General features: G+C 36.3%; 1 protein-coding gene across 1 annotated transcript in view; it reads right to left on the minus strand.

Moving 5' to 3' along the window:
- LOC140150244 (uncharacterized) overlaps positions 1 to 15,179 on the minus strand; it is a 59,905-nt gene extending 44,726 nt beyond the window's left edge. The window contains exon 1 of the mRNA XM_072172247.1: positions 14,578 to 15,179. Coding sequence (XP_072028348.1) covers positions 14,578 to 15,084 — 507 coding nt within the window. The 5' untranslated portion in view covers positions 15,085 to 15,179. The remainder of the gene's footprint in view (positions 1 to 14,577) is intronic.
- Between the last annotated feature and the right edge of the window lie 7,816 nt (positions 15,180 to 22,995).

Here is a 22,995-nt window from a genome sequence, read left to right on the forward strand (position 1 = left end):
CTATGTATATTCCAAAAATGCTCGGTCTTCGTTATTGACAAACATTTGACCACATTTCTACCCTGTAGAATGGCGAAAGTATTGCAAAACTGAACACCACCCCAAGTCACACGTTAAAAAAACCCTGGTCGATCCTTCATGTAATTATTTCGTGTAATCTAATCCTAACTCTAACCAGGGGGATGACACTCTTATTCACATTTTCATTTTACAACGCAAACCTATATCGAATCCCGGTGGTTTGCGAATAATTAAATGTCCGCATCCCAGATCAATTAAACCCTGGTATGAATTATTTATTAGCTTTCGCCTCGATCCGTTTTGCAATAACATAAAAGCACTTCAAATAACAGCCCGTTGAGTTCAATGAACTACGCCCTGAAACCGATAGTGCCCCGTAAAGAAGCTCTAGCTCCCATTGACCTCTATACAGGTCAGTGAGCTCTCCATACACAAATGAACAAGTACAATAGGACAAGGCCAGCACCTATGACCTGCTTAGTGACATGTTATTTTGAAGTCTTCTAAAGCTTAATATCTTAGATTAGTATTCGTTTGTACATATGGACTGCGAGTTTATGATGCAAAATATTAGTTCTTATATAAAATTACAAAATATTGGTATTATGACACACGGTATAGGTGATATAAAACGACTAATAAAATCATGTCATCATGGCGTCATGTCAAAGGTTCATTATATCCCGTATGTTTGTCTAAATTAATTAATATTTTCAGAACAATTTCTACACCCATTTAATATGTACAGGTGGAACCCGACTTTTTTTAATTTTCATTTCTTTTTATGTAACAAATTCAGGTTTTTCCATTGCGCGCGCTGCCGGGCAATACAAATTTCATGCTAACATTGAATAAACGCGGAATTAAGAATATGCGTTTCTAGTATATACAGCGTCTGACTCTACCTGAGGACCTAGCCTGAGTCCCATGGGCTCCAAGAATGGCCCTCCATACACAAATGAACAAATACAATGAAGGGTCGCCATTGCTCTCCATACACAAATGAACAAATACAATGGAGAGTCCGACTGCCATGCAAATGAGCCAAGTGTCCTCTCAAGGTATGCTCTGTGCTCTAACCCTAATCCTAACCCTAAATCCGGAATACAAGCCATTATGCACTATCCACATTGGAATTCCAATGCTTTCTCATATTGATTGATTTCAAATAAAGGATTCGAACCAACCCTCCCGATCCTAATGTACTGTATTCAAAAGCTTTGGGTCAACATATGGCGCAGAGATATTGACTCGGTTTTACTGAATAGAATTGATCAATAGACCAGTAGCTGAACGCAGTCTTGCGTATAATAAACGTTAGATTAATGGATGGGACATGAATGAGAAAGTTTGTTATCGGTGAGTTATAAAGTAATTTGCAGAGATTAGATTGCTGTGGTGTCATGTTGGTGTATATGGGATCATGTGGTGTCAGGGATCGATATAATGGGATAGGCATCGTAGTATTACGTAACACACCGAAAGATGTAGTTTAACTCTAGACAATAGGCGCCATATTGCAGGAGGGTTAGAGTTCATAGAGGAAACGTTAAAGGTTAGTAGATTAGGTCACCCAGGCACATCACTAATGTGTTTCACGAGTTGTAATGCCGACAGGTAAAAACATTGCTTTTGTAAAATTCTCCCGATTTTTTAAAATTACTAAATAAGGTTAGTACTTCAAACCATTCTTTGATGAATCTATGCAATATGACGGTAATTTTTGAAACATCTAAGAATCAATCTTAAACATCTTCATGCTATTCATTTTTTTGCGCATGGTCAAAGCATGCTCTTGCGCTATCCACAGACTATCCGGTGGAAACTTCAAAGCAACGATCATGCGTTAATATTTACAAAATGGCGAATGATGTAGTTTAAGTCGAACAATAGCGTGACCGGCGTGACGTAGTTTTTGGCATTGTTCCTATATGCACTTTCACCCTCCTGGTGGTGTGTGCTGGTACCATTTTCTATATGACTCTCTATTTCGGTTGTTTTTCAGTAGGTTTGTTGCTTTAGTTTATCACTGTGTACAGCTCCAAGTTACAGTATACTAGTGCGTTTTATTTTTAATTTTATCCCATTATTTTGGCTTTAAATGGACATAAACCTATTTCTGACAGTTATTACTGATATTATTACTTTATTTATTTTTATTTTAATCATATTTATCCAGGGTAGCACAATTCAGCCAAATAGCTGGTCTAACATGGGGCCCTGCTACACATATATACAATAATTTAAAAGCAACAATTATCAACATACAATTTATATAGTATATACAACTCTTAGATACAAATTTAAAATACAAAAATACATACAATCTTCATTTCTGGTATAGAGGAATCCAAATTCACGCATTCCTACACCTGACTAGCAGCCTTTAGTTGGGTAGCCGTCGGCTACAATGCACTCAAAATGTGAAATGATTCGGCCTTAGCAGAAATTTTAAACTGCATTCCATCACCCGTTTTACACCTTTCGCGAAAACACAGGTAGACAAAAGAAAGATTAAAGTTTACAACACAATACAGTTCCCTTCGACAAAACATACAGCTGGTCTATTCGCTGTTGAAATGACATAATCGGATTAACTACACGCGGTATCTATGCATTGATGTACTTGCAACAAAAGGACTATGTATGAATAGATGCGACGGGATTACCTGCGGAATTATCTCCATTATATATAAACTGAGCTCAAAAAGAAACTTATAATTTTTCACAAGGTCATATCTTGAAATCCTGTCCATCAAATTGAACCAAAATTACACACAGGTTTACTTCAATACTCTACTCTTAACACATGTCACTAACCAGGCAATGATCCAACTGACACAACAGCAAAAATGCACTGACATGGAACAGCTTCCTGGACCACATTCACAGCCCAGCCCTGTTTCATGAAAAAAGTGTATGAAAAGCAGAAAGCAGCACCGTTTTATCATCTGTGCAAGGATCTTGTGTGCATTCTCACAGATTTTTTGTGCTGGGTGCCAAATGTTGGGCTGTGAAAGTGGAGGAACTTCCAGGAAGCTGTCCCATGACAGTGCATTTTGCTGTTGTGTCAGATGGACAACTGCTTGGTTACTGACATGTGTTTTGAGTAGAGTATTAAAGTAATCCTGTGTGTAATTTTGGTTCATTTTGATTGACACTATTTTAAGATATGACCTTGTGATTCACAAGTTGTAAAACATTATAAGTTTCTTTTTTAGCTCAGTTTATTATTAGCTATTATTCTATTAACCCTCCTCGTCCTTGCATCTTCTCTAGGAGTTAGGCGGCTTTTATTTGCACAATTGGACGCTCAAAACACCAGGTTGGTGCTAGCGGCTACCCAAAGATGTCCGACCAAATCCTGACCATGACTTGGCTCGTTGGATTCGTCTATACCAAAATAATAAACCATATAACTATTAAATGATAAAATTCTTGCTTAAAATCTACTGTCACGTTGATACAGAAGTATAGCATTTGAGATTGTTCATCAGGTGGCCAAAGTGGCTTTTATCTAACACACGCGTCGCGTCACGTCACGTCACGTCGCGTCACGTCGCGTCACGTCGCGTCACGTCACGTCGCGTCACGTTGAAATGTTATCAAAAGTTCATAATAAATTATTAACTCCACAATTACCCTTATCTCCCTACGTGATAAATAGTCCGTGAAATAGTCCATGGAATTCCAGCTTTTCATCAATGCCGCAAAGCACAGCAAAGCTTCAATGAATAAAATAATCGGGATTGCTGGAACTACTTTTAAACCACAGCCCGTATCCTAGTTTAGTGTAGCCTCTTTTGCAGGCGGTGCGTGATAAAAACACGAGTAGCCTGCGACGGAGGCTACGTACAGTGCGCACACCACTAAATAATGCTCCCACTGAAACACACGTGAAAATGGCCTATCAAAACAAAATAAGCTACCTCATTCGCGTGTTTCAGACTTATAAAACACGTTAGCCATTTTTGCAGAATCTGTGAGGTATATGATGCGGTATTATTTGGTCTTCTTTGATGGCGGTGTAAATAGCTGGTCATATAATTCGCAGTAGGGGATATTTGCTCTCGTCTCGGTTGTCTTTTGCTCCCTTTTTGCATTTGGCAACAAATGTTGCCTAATGCTTTCTTTCACCCGCATTTCTTTTTTCTGGCAACATTTCAAATCGCTATAACATCCACATACTAAGTTGGATTTTAACCAAACTTGGTCAGAATGACCACTGACCACTCCCATTTATGGTTTGTACCCCAATTTGACCTTTGACCTTGATTATATAGTTGAAAATGTGATTTTTTTTCACACAAAAATACTAAGGCTTCTAGACGATTAAGCCGATTTCCACCAAAATATTTTAGAAGAATCCCTACTCATGCTTCATATAGGATGTACACAAATAAGGGGTCAAAGGTCATTTTTCTTCTTTCTGGCAACATTTCAAAATGAGTCTAGCACCCGTATACTACATCGGATTTTGACCAGGCTTGGTCACAATAATCACTGACCAACCCCATTAATGTTGTGTGACCATGACCCTAATTTGACCTTTGACCTACTCATCGTGGTTTAAAGCTGGTAGGACCTACATTTGTATAGGCCAAGTAAAATTAATAAGGAATATTTTTTCATACAAATACAAGTAAATATTTTGCCATAGAAAAAGTCATTTTTTAAATAAATGATCGTGTCTGGAAATTCATGGAAGGTAAAATCGCGAATCTGTTTGCCCTTTTACGTGCATTTCGATGGGGCTTATTTGGTGGTGTGCGGCCGTCAGCAATCGCCACGCCGATAACCATTTCACTGTGGGCCTGGGATAATGACGGGTTCGATGCGGAACACCCCGGGAAAAACTAAACGAAATCGTGAACTGAATCCGTATGACTTGTTTGTAACTTTTAAGAAGATATCAACGTGACGTGACGTGACGTGACGCGACGCGACGTGACGTGACGTGACGCGACGCGTGTGTTAGACAAAAGCCGTAAAATTTGCTCCAGAAAGCATCTCAAGTCCAGCTACCCTCAAATTTGAAGCCGTAACAGTGCCACAAATGTTGTATGATAACAGGCAGCTGTTATTGCCTACCCCCCCCCCACACACACACACCCCCCCACCCCCACACACCACACCCACCCACCCCCATACACAGCTGAAGTTGTGATAGTATTGAGATACAACAACATCATGGTATATATAAACAAGAATAATGTTTCTTTGGTAAATACATGTATGTTTTTCTATTGCCAGTAACAGCCTGCCGGTTGTGAAGGCCTTAATCCCCCGGCTTAATCCCCTGTTGTTAAACACATTTTAATTGGATTGCTATTACTGATTTGCTCCGGTGACTGCACTGACGCTTAGCAGGGTTGTAAACAACACATTTTGGGGTTAAATTAAGGGCTGGGGTATGAACGTTTGGACAGTATTTATTGTGGGACATTAGAGCACATCAGACATATCGAATTGCATTCTGAATACGAAGAATGTCATTCTGATATCAAATAATTTTGATTTTTGAAATTCGCAATTTAATACACATTTTATGGCAAATCATTAAAATTGATATTTTTGATATTTAACAGTACTTGAAGTAAACTTTATAAATCTGATGATTTATACTTAAAGTGTATGTAGGTGGGATGAAAAGCCGACGATCAATTGAAAATTTTGACCTTTCGTATTGAAGATATGGATTTTTTCCCCAAAACACCCAAAAAATAGGTCTTTTTGGGAAAAAAATCCATATCTTCAATATGAAAGGTCAAAATTTTCAATTGACTGTCGGCTTTTCCTCCCTGCTACATACACTTTAAGAATATGTCATTAGATTTATATAATTTACTTCGAGTACTGTTATATATCAAAATTTGAAAAATATCAAATTTTTATAATTTGTCATAAAATTTGTATTATATTGTGATTTTCAAAAATGAAAATTATTTGATATCAGAAAGACATGCTTCGTATTCAGAATGCAATTCGATAGGTCTGAGGTGCTCTCATGTCCCACACAAAATACTGTCGAAACGCAATAAACGCTCATTTTAGATCCCTTAAGATAAAAATCTCAGCCCAGTAAAATCATCGATCTCAAGCTATCTCAATGGAACACTCAGCGCAAGACACATGATATGCGTTTTGTACACAAAACATGTGCAACGGTCACAGAAAGCGCGTGGAACAAGGGTCAAATGTACCTTTTTATTTAATCATGTTAAAGCAATATTATAACATTATCATACAAAATAGATTAGCATTTCTTTGACATAAACTGTTAGTTTTTACTGTCAGATATATCCCCTTTTATTTTTGAGTCGAACAACTACGTCAAAGCAAAGAAAATTGGAATTTACTACCAGCGCGTATGTCGCCAATACGTACCACTCCTTCGGTCATGTTATGGTACGACCCTTTGTTGTGTAGATCACCGTCCCGCACTGTGTGTTATCATAGAGTCTATGGTGTTATGAACATCGTGTATGCGTTCGACTAATAATTCCATCGTAATAATAAGACGCCGGTTCCGGCGCTTTATTCAAAATATCGGATTTTGACAAAACTACAGCACCTAGAGTCTTGATTTTTGCAGGGTATATTGGTTTAATAAAGTACAATATAATTGTGTAAAAAATGAATTTTAAAAAATCAGTGAGGGCGTCCTCAACAGCAAATGTTATAATATGGCTTTAATTATAAACCTCCCAATTTCGGATTTAGGTTCACATATGTTTCCAACAAATTCACAGAAAATTTGAGGGCAACACGAATTTGTAGGCGAAAGAGAAACACCTTTTCCCGGCACCCTTTTACTCTAACATGTCTAAGGAATATCTAAAATTCGATCTCAATGCGTCACACAACGAACAACTATACTTATACGTTTTGCACACATTCGGCAAATAATCCGTGGCGAAAAAACCCGTCAAAATACCTTTTTTTAAATCATAAGCCTCCAAATTTCAGATTTAGGTTCAGAAATCTTCTCAAAAATTTCACAGAAAATTGCAGGATTACAGATGTTTGTCAGTGAGAAGGAAGCACACTTTGCCATGGCAATGGAATATCTAAACCCAGTAAATTTCAAACTCACGAAGGGGGTTGTGCTACACTTGTTAACTGGGTCTGGATCTTTCTGATATTGTGGAGTTATTTCAAAGATTTCTTTGAATTATTTGTCCAAAATACATATATCTTCTGAATGTTATAGGTAGTATTTTTAAATGATCCTCGTATTATAGTCACGTACCATTGACATTTTCTTTAAATTTAATTACGACGCATCTTTTTGATCGCGCTGTTGGTTTATTTTAATGTCACTTGCATTCAGACAAAAAGTATCAAAGTACTTCAATTGATATAAACTCCACTTTATTTTCTTTTAAATTGTAAATTTGATACCTGCTTTAGCTTTCAAGTATATTCTTTGCATTCTCTCGGATTTTATTCTGTAATGTCAAGGATAGCTAAGGATATAATTATTTTGACGTCATCTTCATGGTATTTGTATTAAAGTCATATAAAAGGCGGATGACCGATTCTATGCTACATGGAAGTCAATCACCAAAACAATCTCATGCCCAGTCTTGAGTAAATTAATCTATTGGTTTGGAAATTAAAAACACACAACGGTTACTTATACTTACGTAAAATAGTACATTGTAGTATACCACCAAGCAATTGAAGCAATCTTCTTTGTTCATACCAGTAAATGTTAAAGGAGGATTTCGTGATCCTAGCATCCTCTTTTTATGACATTTTAAAGTAGATATCCACGAAAAAAGCTTATTTCCAAAATTTCAGTTGATTCCGATGTGTTGTAATTTCGTTCTGGTGCACCAGAACGAAATTCAAATTTGGCGATATTTTTGCTAAACGAATTAATCTGCAAGAAATATTTGGTACATAAACATTATGTAGCCAGAGGTATCCAGTGGTGTAAAAAACTCAACTTTTTTTGGGAAAAGTGGGGGGATGAGGCTGTGGATCACGAAATGCCCCTTTAACATGTCCCATGCATGCCTAAAACTTGTACTGGGGTTATGGAGAATTGACTTAGTTGATTCATTTGGCAAATACAGCAACATAAAATAAAACTAAAACCGCTGCGGTGACCGATGACTTCTACCACAAAAGGTGCAGCTAGTACGGCTGCAAACTATTGTTTTATCGGGTTAAATGGTTTTGCCAGTTAAAGTGTTTTTTCTTCACTGATTATTATTCTATACTAGGTGTTATGAAATGAGATTACGGGTGTAGAATTGCCACTCCAGTGCAATTCAAGATTTCCAAGGTTAAAGTTTATACAGGGGTTAAAATTCAAAACTGCGCAAATTTGTTTTTAATTCACACCATAATATTCCTCTAATCATAAGGATTTGTAAAATGTATATTTTGACCCACCATCGACTTATCGTTTTGGAGTTATAAGTCAAAAGGTCAAAGGTTTTGAAGAACCCTGGGGCTAAAAGATAAATATTGTTCCAATTTTGATGAAAATGGTCTCAAATTGTTGGCACTGTTACCTCAATCTAATAACTTTATAAAGTTATGACCAACTATAGCAACACGTTACCTAGCTAACCATTAAGGGTACATGCCCATGAGTTTCATTCAGGGGCGTGTTTGTAAAACGGCACAGCGCATTAGTAAAAGGAATAAAAAATACTAAAATTTTCACCGGGGTTCGAACCACTGCCAATTTCACTGAATGCTAAAGATGCCTATGCTGTGCCACGGTGACTGTGGTTAACATTCGGCGATTTTCAAAGATATACATATCAACACGTTTCTAGTGTATTGAAAATCATTTTGATTTTGATTTTGGTAGGAATACGGTCATAGAAAGACATATGACTCTACTTGTCTGTTTGTTTTTCATTTAATACAAATTAATTTTGATGAATTGAACTGGTACAACTCTTAGCACTCGTGATAAACGACGTTTAATTTAGTAATAAAATGAAAACGCTGGGTCATTCACGACGTCATTTGTAATTTATGTCAAAACCTGGGGATGACCACACACATCCGTGCTGCATGTATACGTGCTCAATCGATACTCAATGATCCAGACAATAGCGTTTGAATATACCGCCCTGCTTGACACATCTTGTCACTTGCGGGAAGATATACTATAGGCCTACCCTAATAGCTTACAATAGATACCCCACCGTAAATAGCTCTGTTCGTTATCTCGCTGTGCTAGTTTATACACGCAGCGTACAGACTTTTGAACCATATTTTGTTCAAAAATGATAGGAAGGGACTGTTTTCAGCTAAAATGTTGGTTATCAGCAGATGCTTAATGATACCGGGAAGAGTTGCAGAAAGGTAAGCGTACTCTTTATTTATTCAAAATATGTATATCAATAAATTTAAATTTGAAATCCAAAAAGTAAATGTCAGGTCAAAATTCTCACCTTAGAATTATTGTGAAATAAAATCAAACCAAATTTAGGCTCCGCAAACAACGTCCAATTATTCCCATTGGTGTTTGCTACACGTGCATATAATAAATTATGATTTGGGGCTAATTTGAGAAGAGTTAATGCCTCGAGTTTCAAAATACACCGAGTGATGTTTTTGATCAAAAACATCGACAATTCAAGACTCTGTAAAAACAAATCAAGAATTTTCTGGGATAATTGCAACTAAGTGCAATGAAAGTTATGATCTAAGCTACCAGATGCATCATTAATTTCCTGACTACGATATTTAGTTGTGGGAAAAGATTACTTTAATGTTTTGGCGGGATTATTTCCGCCAAAAATTTCAACCAAAAAGAGCATGTAGCCTTAAGGAAAGTACCCCGGAAAGTACCAGTACGTCAACATCAGTATGATGCAACAAGTCATTCTAGGTATTTCAAACTATTCTTTATTCGAGTTACTGTTGCAGAGAGAACCATTTGATACCATTATTTTGTATATTTTCTATGTTAACCCCTCTATTTAACCTTCAACCTTTTTTTGCTCAATAAATCCTCAACAACAAGTCGTAGATATAAAAAACTATATATTTTCTGAATTCTTACGACAAGAGGAAAAGGTTTACATATTTTGAACAAAATTGGACACGTTTTTAATTTTGACCCCTGTATACACTTTGAATTGGGATATTTCGAATTGCCCAGGGGTGGCGATTTTACATCCCTCTGTTTCTGATTTTGTACCACCCATAGAGTAGTAATCAATTAACAAAAATGCTTAAACTGACAATACTATAATTAAAGACAGAGATAAAAAGAATTTATCGCGTCTGATGTCACTGTCAATTACGATCCTTGATTGGTTTACACAGGTTAATAGCGCGTAAAAGGAAGACCGATCTATCTGGTGCTGATCGGAGAAAAGGAACAGCAGCAAATGGCGAAAAATTACGTACTTTTACAAGGCAAAAAGCAGCTTTTCTAGGCATTATTGACATGGTGCCTTCGCCAAAGAAAGTTTCCTACTATAAAGACCTAACTTTTGAGATGGTTTGCATGTTTGAAAGTGCAAAATTAACAATAAGGCGACCGGTTATACCGCCGCGTTCAGCAAGTCATCATCACGACATTTGTAAACAAACCGTGCTCGAGTTTGATTGACAGATGACGTCAGACGCGATAAATTCTATTTATCTCTGTCTTTAATTATAGCCTACTCTGGTCTGCTATCGGACTAAGAGCATCATCCTAACACCATCATCTCCATCTCTGGGGTACACATATTTTAATCTACGTAAGGGGGTAAAGTTTGCAGCGTTTTAATTGCAGGTCATTTTTGTTTTCATTTATTTTAAGTTTTATCACTGGTACATACATGTTTAGATCCAATCTTTATCAAAGTTACATAACATTGCACATGAAAATATCAAAATGGAAGAATAATCTATTAAAAATAATTAAGCGAATTTGTAACGCTAAAAACTTTTAAGATCAGCATTATATCGGGTAGGGTTTTTTGCAATGCGAATAATATGATTGTCCACACCCCAATAAAACGCCGAACTTTGTTTTTGTGTACGTTACGGGGGTCAAATTAAGTTAATTTGTTTCAAAAGCACTGAAAGAACCCTGCAGACTAAGTCACCTCCACTAAGGTTGCCATATCTATTCACTCGCAGATCCTTTTTTTGTCTGATATCCGGTCACAAACTCAAACTATTCACAAACTCAATTAACTATTCAGCGCATCAGAGGCAAGATTATTGGTCAACCTCACAAGTAATCATTTATGGAAACATATCCTTTTGGAGCAGTGGCGTAGCCAGCACTTTTTCAGAGGGTGGGCAAAGGGGGGTGGGCAGCAATTTTCAAGGGGGTAAACTTGGATGAAAACGGTCAAAAATGGGCTTAAAATACAACAAAGGCCTAAAAAGTCTTCAATCTAAATGAGACGTTCGTATTATAGTACTGTTGAAATGTTTCCCTTGTTTGGGTCACAAAACAGTGGCGTAGCCACGTGGGGACAGGGGGGGTCCATGTGAGAAGTTCCCCCCCGTGAGATCCTGGCCGCCCTGATATTTTTAAATAATGTCAGGTCAGCCAGCATTTTCTTTTTAAATTTGCTTGAAATAAAGTCAATTTCTGATAGGAATTAAATACATGCAGAGTTGAACTTGAAAAACGTTACCTGCAAAAACCTGTCAAAGTTTTCACTGCATGCAAAAGATATCCCGCATTGGAAACACTTCATGTGTCTGAAAATAAGTTGCTCATACATGTGATATTGTATGACAAATCTCTCTTAATTACAGATCTCAATCCGACATTAATCACCGTTTCGTGCATTAATAAAAACATTATATTTCAGGGGCGCAAATATTTGTGATATGATCGAATCAAAATTATATGGACAATGTCGGGAAATGATTTTTGAAAAAGCTTGTGAAAAACGAGGAGTTTGATTTAATTTGCTCATTCTTTATCTTTTATTTCGCGATTTTAAAAAATCAAAAAGTTACTTTTTTGTGTGATGAAACTGAGAATTGTGTGTGTTCGTTAAAAAGTGCACTCTTTCCTGTTTTTGTTGGTGACAAAGGTAGACAAATCAGTGCACAGTGGTTGCAACTATATGAAAAAGTAGAGAAATGTGTTTCGGCCCAAAACATTCCGACTTCGTAGGGAAAGGGGTTTAGGTAAATGCATTCACACATTGAAAGCCAAAAGCAATTAATTAGATATTAACAAATAATCATAATGAAACACAAAATAATAAAAATGCAGATACGACTTTCTTGCAATAACCCAACAAAACAAGCCGACAAGTGTCTTATTTGCTTAGATACATGTGGGTGGTGATAACTTCATATCTATCTCATCTGACTTTTCGAACTTATACCAATATTCTAACACCTTAGGAATATGCTGCAAAAGTCACAAAAGGTCACCACATTTTATCATCGTGATCACGGATCATTATGAAAATTCATAGTTTGATTTTACTATATAGGTGGGCTTTTGATAAAATGTCAAATATCCTATTATGCTGAAATGATATTAATGATAATGATCAGCAACAGCTATGGGTATCTTAGTGGTCACATATTGCTTAAATAATATCTCGTCAATGTTTCTGGTACACCAACAGAATTTCCCTACGATTATAATTATCAACAGGTCCATAATCTATTAGTCACGTTGAGAAAATTATACTGAAAATTAGTTGAAGTATAGCATTCCTTAGAGTCAGTTACTGTTTAAAGTTATACGATATTGTTTAATTGTTAGGAACTTTGATGCTGTTATTATCCAATATATATAGACAGTAGGTCAAGCCACTCTATCGCGTTTTTTCGTAGTCCCGTCAGTGGCAGTGAACCAAACCTTCATGTAAATTAGGAAAATATTATAAAAATCATATGTGCACTATTTGTTCGCCTCGTCATGTTCCCCCGTTTTTATGATAATCAAGCAAATTTGAGGGTTATTCTGCCCTCCAATATTCGTGAACGATGCCTAAATGCCTAATACAGTAGCTTACCATGTATCATATAGCTACGAACTTTTCAGAATATACATTTATTTTTTTCAAAACTGATTTTTTGGGGGGGGGGCATATTTGTAATACTTACACATGTTCCACCTTAAAATTCGACCTAAATTTGTAGCAAAACGGGATGATTTTCTGTTGGTCCGACATATTATCATAATTTTTGAGATTATGAAAATATGTCGGAACGATCGCAAATCGTAGTCTCCTACGAAGCCAGTTTGGTTACGCTCCCTCCACACGTGGAGGGAGCGTAACCAAACTAACTGCGTAGGAGACTAACTCTGAGGCCGCACTCGCCGTCCTAATCCAAAAAGTGCGAGATATTTCGAGTGATAGAGGTGAAGCTTATGATGTTATTTCTTTGCAAATTTCCAATGTTTTTCGCGTCCAAATGTATTGGGAACTTTCATAATGATTGCATATTATCTATTTTATCATTTTGGAAGAAAAAAAGAAAAATCTAAAAATTTAAAAAGACCGTACATTAAGGCTTTAATGTCTTTGTTGTTCAACAAACACACGTGATAAAAGTTGATGTCGGATTCGATTTTGTCCAGAAATCTTATTGTTTACAGTATTAAAATAATATTAAATTTCACTAGAATAATCATGTTTGAGAGGTTACGTTTCTACCAAGTTTATTATCTTTGGGGAGAACTATTAATATTGAAAGTTATGAAAATTGTTTACCTTATACAATATTCAATTACGTACTGGACATAGTGTAGAATGTTGCGGCAAGCACCTTATAATAGGAATGACCAATGGAATGCTATACCACAATACGAATATTTAATATTATGCACATCAGCCCTATATGCGTTTTTGAGCACAAAATACTAACAAGAAACAGAAAATGGAATTTACAAGTTGCGCGCCCTTTAAAAATACACTTTCGGCATTTGAAATTAGAATGCTCACATCCCCAGTTGTTAACCGAGATCTGAAATGATGTGATTAAAATTATTTGATTTATTGCATGTGTGTATCTCGGGTATGTATACGGGGACGCCTAGGTATGATAATGTACCCTATATGCCTACATTACAAACGAGGACCTCTTGGGAACCGGGGATTTGTCCCCGTTTTTAATATGCAAGTGTGGGTGCAAACAACGCTCTCTCATTTTTTTTTATTTCAAACGAAAAAAAAAAACCCATGAGAGTGCGTCCCATATCGGAGATGGGTTGAGATGTTAAATGCCATTGAATTGTGAATAAGCCTAATTCATGTATAATACGTCCACGGGAACGTCGCCGGTGAAAGTCAGGAAGACATGTTCCCGTTTGCATTGTCCTAAACAGCGTCACCGTTGGGATCACGTAGCGGGGTGTCGGGGTGTGTGGGAAGTGTGTGTGAAATATTCGTGGGGTTAAAATCAAAATTGTTTCTGATTTCTTAAAGAAAGTTTGCGACGGAAATACAAAAACAATAACTTTTAATAAAAAATCAGAAAGAATTAAGAAGTATTAAGAAGTAGGGGCAGTCTACACCAAAAGCAATATAAATATCAACATATGAACAGCGAAAAGAATAAAATTAATACAAACATTTTTTTATTACGTTATCTTACCGTGTGGGTCGAATCTGACGGCACTGATATTGGAGCTGGTACAGGTGGCTTACTAAATCGCTGATGTTTTAATGATGCTCTTTTTGTATATTTCTGTTCACAATCAGTCCTATGTGAGGCACATCTATTTGGACCACACCCACTCGGACCACACCCAATATGATCTTTCTCTGGATACTTTCGTTTGTTTGAATCACCCGCATCATTTAAATTTGGTCCTTTGGTATTCATAAATTGACATTCTTCGCAATATGAAGCGTGAACAAGAAGCAAATGTTTCGCTAATAGATTCTCATCACAATCCTCTTCATCGTCATTCCGTAAATAAGTTGTTTGTTTATTATCTGTATTCATAGATTCATTCATGCTACACATGAATTCTAATGGAATATCATCACAAACTTGTGGCGAATATCTGTTCAAATCTTCAGAAGAATTGTGTGACAATGCACTGATTTTTGTCGGCGTCGACGACGAAATTTCACAATCTTCCCCTCTTTGTTGCATTTTGTCGACCTAACACTGGCACATGGTCTCACGAAGACACTTAAGTCACCTTTTAATTTAAATCGAGATTGCTTTTACAGCTACGATTTGAACACTAAATCCAAGAAAAAAATCAAACGATGTTAAGTGAAAGGCGCTTGAAAGCGAAGTGTTCTTACCACTCCACTGTTTGTAAGTACTCCTTGACAAGGCGATCACCGATATGTAAATAGATGGAAATAGATGACGGAGCACCGTAACGCAATGTGTGTGTGTCTCATCTCTTTTCCCACTTTTTCGCTTTGCCTCCCTCTCTCCCTCCCTCTATATGCTCTTTCTCATTTCTCTCGCTCTCTCCCTCATTTTCTCTTTGATTTTGTTTCTATTTGTGTCTCTTTCTCGTGGTTTATATTTTTAATATAGAAAACTCGTTTAAATTGGTTCGAGAATTGGCACAGTGGATCTTGGCATAAAACAAAAAAATCCCAAGTGAACCATGACCTTGGTTGACCTCTGACCCCCAGTTGATAATTGTGGAAAATATTAAAGGGCTACAGAGGCAGAGATAAGAGTGGTGAGGCAGAACTTTTTTTAATGACCCTCGCCTATTATCCCTCTCTCTCTCTCGCACTCGAGCATCATGAAAACAAAATAGTTTTCATATTAAAAATGATGATAATCTGAACACCAATGACGTAAAAAAACCATGAAAATACTTGTTGATGAAATTAACACATTTAATTTGAACACTTTAGAATTATGGAACATCAATTTGATCATAATGTTTTAATATTTTTGGTTGTCTTTATTTTGTAAAAATAACACACTTTTTGTAAGGGAAAACAAATTCAAATTGTACGTGGTAATAGCAATACAAGTGTTAGGGACCGTTCATAAATACTGTGGGGGGGGGGTCTGGGCAAAGTGTGGGGGGACACAAAAAGTTTTGAGTTGCACAAAGGGGGACCAAAAAGTTTTGGTTACTAAAGGAGGGGGGGGTCAAAAAAAATTTAAACTAGAAAATGCCAAAAGAACAAGAGCATACAAAAAATTTTCGCGCTACACGCGCATATGTGTCAGTAAAGCCATTTTTTACCCCGATTATGGCCCAAAATAGTGTAAAATACGTTTTTTGGCTTTTTTCATTACCAGTATCCCATTAAAGCCTTTTTGGATTCTCAAAGACTTTACATGTATTCTACAATTTGCTATTAGAAAAGGGTATATGTATGTATATCCCACTGATAATACCGGGTCAAAATGATGGAACCAGCATTTTTTTGTCTTTGCCCCGAAATTTATATTTTGCACCCCTGACAAAGAAAGCTGGCTACGCCCCTGATAAACAAGTCTTTTAAGACTTAAAAGTATTAAAAATCTTGAGTATGTGCCCAGATGTTGCTCTCAATTTCCAGTGGCATAGCGACGGGGGGAAGGTGGGGGCATGTGCCCTGGGCGCCACTCTTAGGGGGCGCCGAATTGACCAATTCAGCATCGATTCTGCAGCCCTCTAAGCGATGAAAGTCAAAATTTGTGTGCGGTACGCGCGCATTTCAGGACAAAGTCATTTGAAAGGTCAATTTAAGACCGATATCCACTTCAATATAACCAAAATTAATTAGCGCTATGCCCTATTTGTGCTCCGCGCACAATAATAATTTCAAGAATCGGAGTGACACCTATCCTTAGCCTGGGTGCCACAAGCCTTAGCTACGCCACTGTCAATTTCCCTTTTTTGTGTTACTGTTATTTATTTTAATTATTGGTTATAAGAATGAAACATATGTATTTTCCAAAAATTAGAATGCATAAATTGAAATTAAACTTCATACAAGTCACAGCATGTGAAAAACACAATCAACTTTCATGTTTCTAGGAAACAGACCTATAAATAAATGTATGAACAAACGTGTAGGCCTATTTTGTGACTGAGTTTGCAGAAATGGAGTAGCCCCCCTCCCCAGACTGTTTTATAACCTCTTGGAAAGGGGGTGGGGTCAAAAAAGTTTTGTATGTCTATAGAGGGGGGTCAAAAAGTTTTAGGTTCTCTGGGGGTCAAAAAGTTTTGACTCCAAAAATTTCCAAGTGCCCAGCCCCCCCACCAAAGTATTTATGAACGGTCCCTTAATTTATGTTACTTCAATCATTCTTTATAATACTCTGTGTGTCCCCTTATATGTAAATTACAATCCGTGTGCCCCAGAGATGGAGATGACGAGATTGGGATGATAGTGGGTCACTTGAGTGGTTCTTAAAACCAGAAACATAACACTAAGAATTCCAATAGTATGCTAAAAGGGTTTTTTCTAATTTTATGTAAAGACATGTGGGTGTTTATGTTTTGAAAAACTATTCTTTAAGATGTCGTTATCATTTCAACCTCTTTCGACCTCAGAGACCAATCTCATGATTTACAATGTCATAGGATAGGAATTATGTTGAGTTGAACTTGTAAAACGTTACCTGCAAAAAACTGCTAAAGTTTTCCCTTCATGCAAAAGATATCCCTCATTGGAAACACTTCATGTGTCTGAAAATAAGTTGCTCATACATGTGATATTTTATGACAAATGTCTTTTAATGATCTCAATGCGACATTAATCACCGTTTCGTGCATTAATAAAAAACATTGCATTTCAGGGGCGCAACTATTTGTGATATGATCGAGTCAAATATGAAAAATGTCGAGTAATGATTTTTGAAAAATGGTCCCGAGCCCGATACTCAAGCTTGTGAAAACAAACCGGGGAATTTTGTACAATTATTTCATTCGCTCATTCTTTCTTTCGCGATTTTAAAAAAGCAAAAGGTTACTTTTTTGTGATGAACGTGGAGGAAATAATTATGTCTGTGTTCTTTTAAAAGTGCACTCTTTCCTGTTTTTCCTGTTTTTGTTGGTAAAAAAGTAGGCAAATCAGTGCACAATGGTTGCAACTTTATGATGAAAGAGTAGAGAAATATGCTTCAGCCCAAAACATTCCGACTTCGTAGAAAAAAAGGGGTTAGGTAAATGCACACATTGAAAGCTATTTTTCAGTCTTGAAAGCAATTAATTAGATATTAACAATGAAATACAAAATGACAAAAATGCAGATATGGCTTTTTGCAAAAGCCCAACAAAACAAGCCGACAAGTGTCTTATTTGCTTAGATACATGTGGGTGGTGGTACCGTCATATCTATCTCATCTGACTTTTCGAACTTATACCAATATTCTGACACCTTAGGCATGTGCTGCAAAAGTCACAAACGGTCACCACATTTTAATCATCGTGATCACGGATCATTATGAAAACTCATAGTTTGGTTTTACTATACAGGTGGGCTTTTGATAAAATGTCAAATATTCTATTATGGTGAAATGATATTGATGATAATAATCAGCAACAGCTAAGGGTATCTCAGTGGTCATAATAACTTAATATCGCTTCTATATTTCTGGTACACTGAAAGAATTTCCCTCCAACCATTCATTTAATACAAATGTTGGCATCACACCAAATAGTTGACTGTGACCAATACCATAGTAAAATGGTTACCATTCATCCAGCGATTTCCCCTCCAACCATTCATTTAATATAAATGTTGGCATAACACCAAATAGTTGACTGTGACCATAGTAAAATGGTTTAATAACAACATTAATTTTAGGATACAACCGATTAACATTCTACGTTAATCAATTCGTCAAAAATTTTTGTTTATGACATTAATTAATATCAATTGTATTTACCTTTGTAACATCACATTTACATATTGCTTTTCAAAAATAAATGATTTTTGTAAAATACGCTTTAACGTTCGTTACTTTAAAAAAATGACATTCGTTCTCGTATATTTAGATATGTCTATCAAAAAGGTATAATTGCATTCCTGACATTAAGTATTGATACTTTACTTTGCAATTTACTTTTTAGTTATTTGTTTGTAATCTTCTTACAGGTTAAGAAGGCTATATATGCACGTCATTTGTCATTACGAATAATGAGGAAACTTGTATTGTTTTAATCTCTAACTTGTGCAGTGTTTTTGATGTTAGATGCAAAATATAAAGAAGTATTTTTGGCATAAGTAAGAAAAGCGCACATAAAACAATTAGTGCATCATGACACGTGAAATATTTTACTGAATCCCTCAAAAACATTATATATTTAAGCTTCCTCTCTCGCTTACAATAATAGCATGTGTTGGTCACAAAACGATGAATACAATATGTGTGATACTACAAACAAACAATCAAATTAAAAAAACTTGTACGATGGTCATTAGATGAGGGTCCAACATAAAAGCCAAGAGGCTTTTGCCATTGAAACATTTTTTGATAATATTGTGGTCATTTAGCTGAAACGTAATTGTGTAATTTCTTGGTTTGAGAGGTCTCTGGTAACAGAGTTTAAACTTATCAAACTTAATGAAATATCCAATATTTGGGTGTGGTTTGGAAATGGTGTTAACATGGTTAATGCTTTCAATGAAAAAGAAAACTAAATCAAATTGAAATCAGAATAATTTTATAATCTTGCTCTTTTCAAATATGTATTTGGATTTGCGATCATACGTGTGAGGGATATGGTAGATCAAAATAGTAAAAAGACACTCTTTTTTTGGTTTGCACGACCTATACAATGATCACTATAATTACTGGACTGAAGTTTCACTCGTAGTGTGAGTTGCACTCCTGTTCTATTTATTTCCAGAGTGAATTCGCTCAATTTTCACTCGATTGGAGCGATCATTTGCAGAGAATCTTTTTTTCACTCGTTCACTCTTTTTTCACGTCTTTACATTTAGAGAGTAAAATTTTTTATTCCTTATTCGATTACTATTTTCAACGGGCCCATATATCTTTTATTTTACACCCAAAAATATGTCAAGAAAATTTGACTGTATCAAATCATGATGAAATAGCTAATTTCTAACGTTTGAAGTATAGCATTCCTTACAGTCAGTTACGGTTAAAGATACACGATATTGTTTGATTTTTGTGAACATTGATGATATAATTTATTATCAAATATGTATGCTGCTAACTTTATGTCATTTTTTTTTATAAAAGTTGATGTTTGATTCGATTTGTCCAGAAACCTTATTGTTTACACTATCAAATATTAGATTCCACTAGACTAATAGTATTTTAAGGTTGCATTTCAGCCAACTTTGTTATCTTGAGAACTACTTGATACTGAAAGTTATGAAAATTGTTTATCTATGCAATATTCAATTACGTGCTGGACATGGTGTGGAATGTTGCCGAATTGGAAAGCACTTTATAGGACTGACCAATGCAATGCTATACGAGTATAACAAGGAATATAACGTCCACGGGAACGTCCCCTGTGAAACTAGAATCAGAAAGTAACGTCCCCGTTTAAATTCCTAAACAGAGTTACCATTGGAGGGTCACGTAAGGGTGTGTCTGAATGTATGGGATTGACAAATGTGTGTGTTGAAATTAAAATTAAAATTAAAGCTGTGGTTTTTTTAATTTCTTATAGAAATTGTGCGGATTAAAGAATTGACAAGGTAGCAAAAAGCAATAAACTATCAACAAACGAACAGTATAAGGCAAAAATACGAACACACAAAACAAACACTTTTTTATTTTATTATCTTACCGTGTGTGTCGAATCTGATGGCACTGATATTGGAGCTGGTACAGGTGGCTTACTAAATCGCTGATGTTTTAATGATGCTCTTTTTGTATATTTCTGTTCACAATCAGTCCTATGTGAGGCACATCTATTTGGACCACACCCACTCGGACCACACCCAATATGATCTTTCTCTGGATACTTTCGTTCGTTTGAACCAACCGCGTCATTTAAATTTGGTCCTTTGGTATTCATAAATTGACATTCTTCGCAATATGAAGCGTGAACAAGAAGCAAATGTTTCGCTAATAGATTCTCATCACAATCCTCTTCATCGTCATTCCGTAAATAAGTTGTTTGTTTATTATTTGTATTCATAGATTCATCCATGCTACACATGAATTCTAATGGAATATCATCACAAACTTGTGGCGAACATCTGTTCAAATCTTCAGAAGAGTTATGTGAAAATGCACTGATTTTTGTCGGCGTCGACGACGAAATTTCACAATCTTCCTCGCTTTGTTGCATTTTGTCGACATAACACTGGTACATGGTCTCACGAAGACACTTAAGTCACCTTTTAATTGAACTCGAAAAAATCAAACGATGTTAAGTGTAAGGCGCTTGAAAGCGAAGTGCTCTTACCACTCCACTGTTTGTAAGTACTCCTTGACAAGGCGATCACTGATATGGAAATAGATGGCGGAGCCCCGTAACCGATGTGTGTGTCCCCGGTGTGGGGGTGGCAGCATCTACAAGAGGGGGTGGGGTGTGTGGGGGTGAGGGGAGGGTGTCTCCCTCTTTCCCAATCTTTCACTTTGTCCCCCCTCCTCAGGGCCGTCGCTAGTCGCTAGTTTTCCGGGGGGTTATATTATTTTTTTTGGTGATTTTAATAATGTGTCGGGCGCGAAGCGTGAAATGAAAACTCAGAGTCCCGCCTTGGTCCACTCATGGTGGGGTATGGTTCATAGACATACCGTAGTCATTGTACCGGGGGAACAGTCCAAATCGTCCCACTGGTCTGCTACTAAAAGAACCTTTATACCGAGGCAGGTGAGGCAATTTTTTCAATACTAAAATCAGGCTGTGCGCGAGTCCATGTAGTCAGTCGATGCCTATTGTGAAACAAGACCCACTCAGTCACTTAATTAGGAGCTTGAAATTATTATTATTATTATTATTATTATTATTATTATTATTATTATTATTTCTGCTGGTTATATTGGAAATGAAGTACTGGTTAGATATTTTGGGCGTCGCAAGTGGGAAAACGAATATACTGACAAAACTATAGAACCACACGATGTGCCTTACAGAGATGGGAAATATTTTTTAGCGAATTTTATTACCGTAGTTTGAAACGCTAAAATATTAATTCCAAAAAAAAGCTCGCGTGCAAAATTAAGGCCTATAAAATTCAAAAATGTTACACTAAAAGACACAATTTCATGCCTAATTTTAGCACCAGGATTTTAAAAAATGTATATCCAAGCACTATGTTTTAACTGACATTATTAAACGAAAAAAATACATATCTTTAGCAAAGTCTTAATTCATTGAATTTACAACCGTATGACAAAACAGGTAAAAATAGTAACTTTTTGCACAAGATTTGTAATTTAAAGAGAATTGGCCATTGCTCATTCTAGTGACGCTAATATAATATGGACAATAAATAAGTATGCTTTTTCATTTAATGACATAAAATTTGAAAAATATTGTAAGGAACACTTGAGGTTTTGACTTTTAAAACCTACGTTTTGGTCAAAAACAATGTGCATGGATAGGTGGTTTTGAACAGATTTTCCACGTTCGCCTTGCTATAACATTGAATTGGCGTTATCTGTTGACCTAGTGACGAAAAGCATGAAAAGTGTTTTTAGTGGGAAGTGTTAGCTTTCGTTTGATATTTAAAAAAATTCTGATTGGGTGAAGGGAACACTGATGTTTCGACAAAAACCTATCAAAGAGTCCCCATTTTTCAGCTAGAAGCTCCACAGCTCTTACATTGCTATGCACTCAACCATGTAGTGCAATCAAAGACTGTGCGGAGACAATTCACTGCTTGCTGTTTGGAAGCTCTTGGACGAAAATGTGTGTTCATGTGTATCGAGGTGGAAACTGTGCGCATGATGGTTTATAAAAGAGATGCCAACATTAAGGTTATTAATTATTCTAAACTGTTGTGATTTGGTAGTTCACAGCATCTTACGAATGGTAGTGAGCTTTGGCAAAAACTGCATTGCTCAATTCATAGCGAGCGTGTAGAAGAATTAAAATATCACAGATATACTTTTATAGGTGCTGCGGTTCTTGAGTTACGTTGTAAAGAGGGCTGC

Source organism: Amphiura filiformis, chromosome 4, assembly GCF_039555335.1.
Source record: "Amphiura filiformis chromosome 4, Afil_fr2py, whole genome shotgun sequence".
Taxonomy (NCBI): domain Eukaryota; kingdom Metazoa; phylum Echinodermata; class Ophiuroidea; order Amphilepidida; family Amphiuridae; genus Amphiura; species Amphiura filiformis.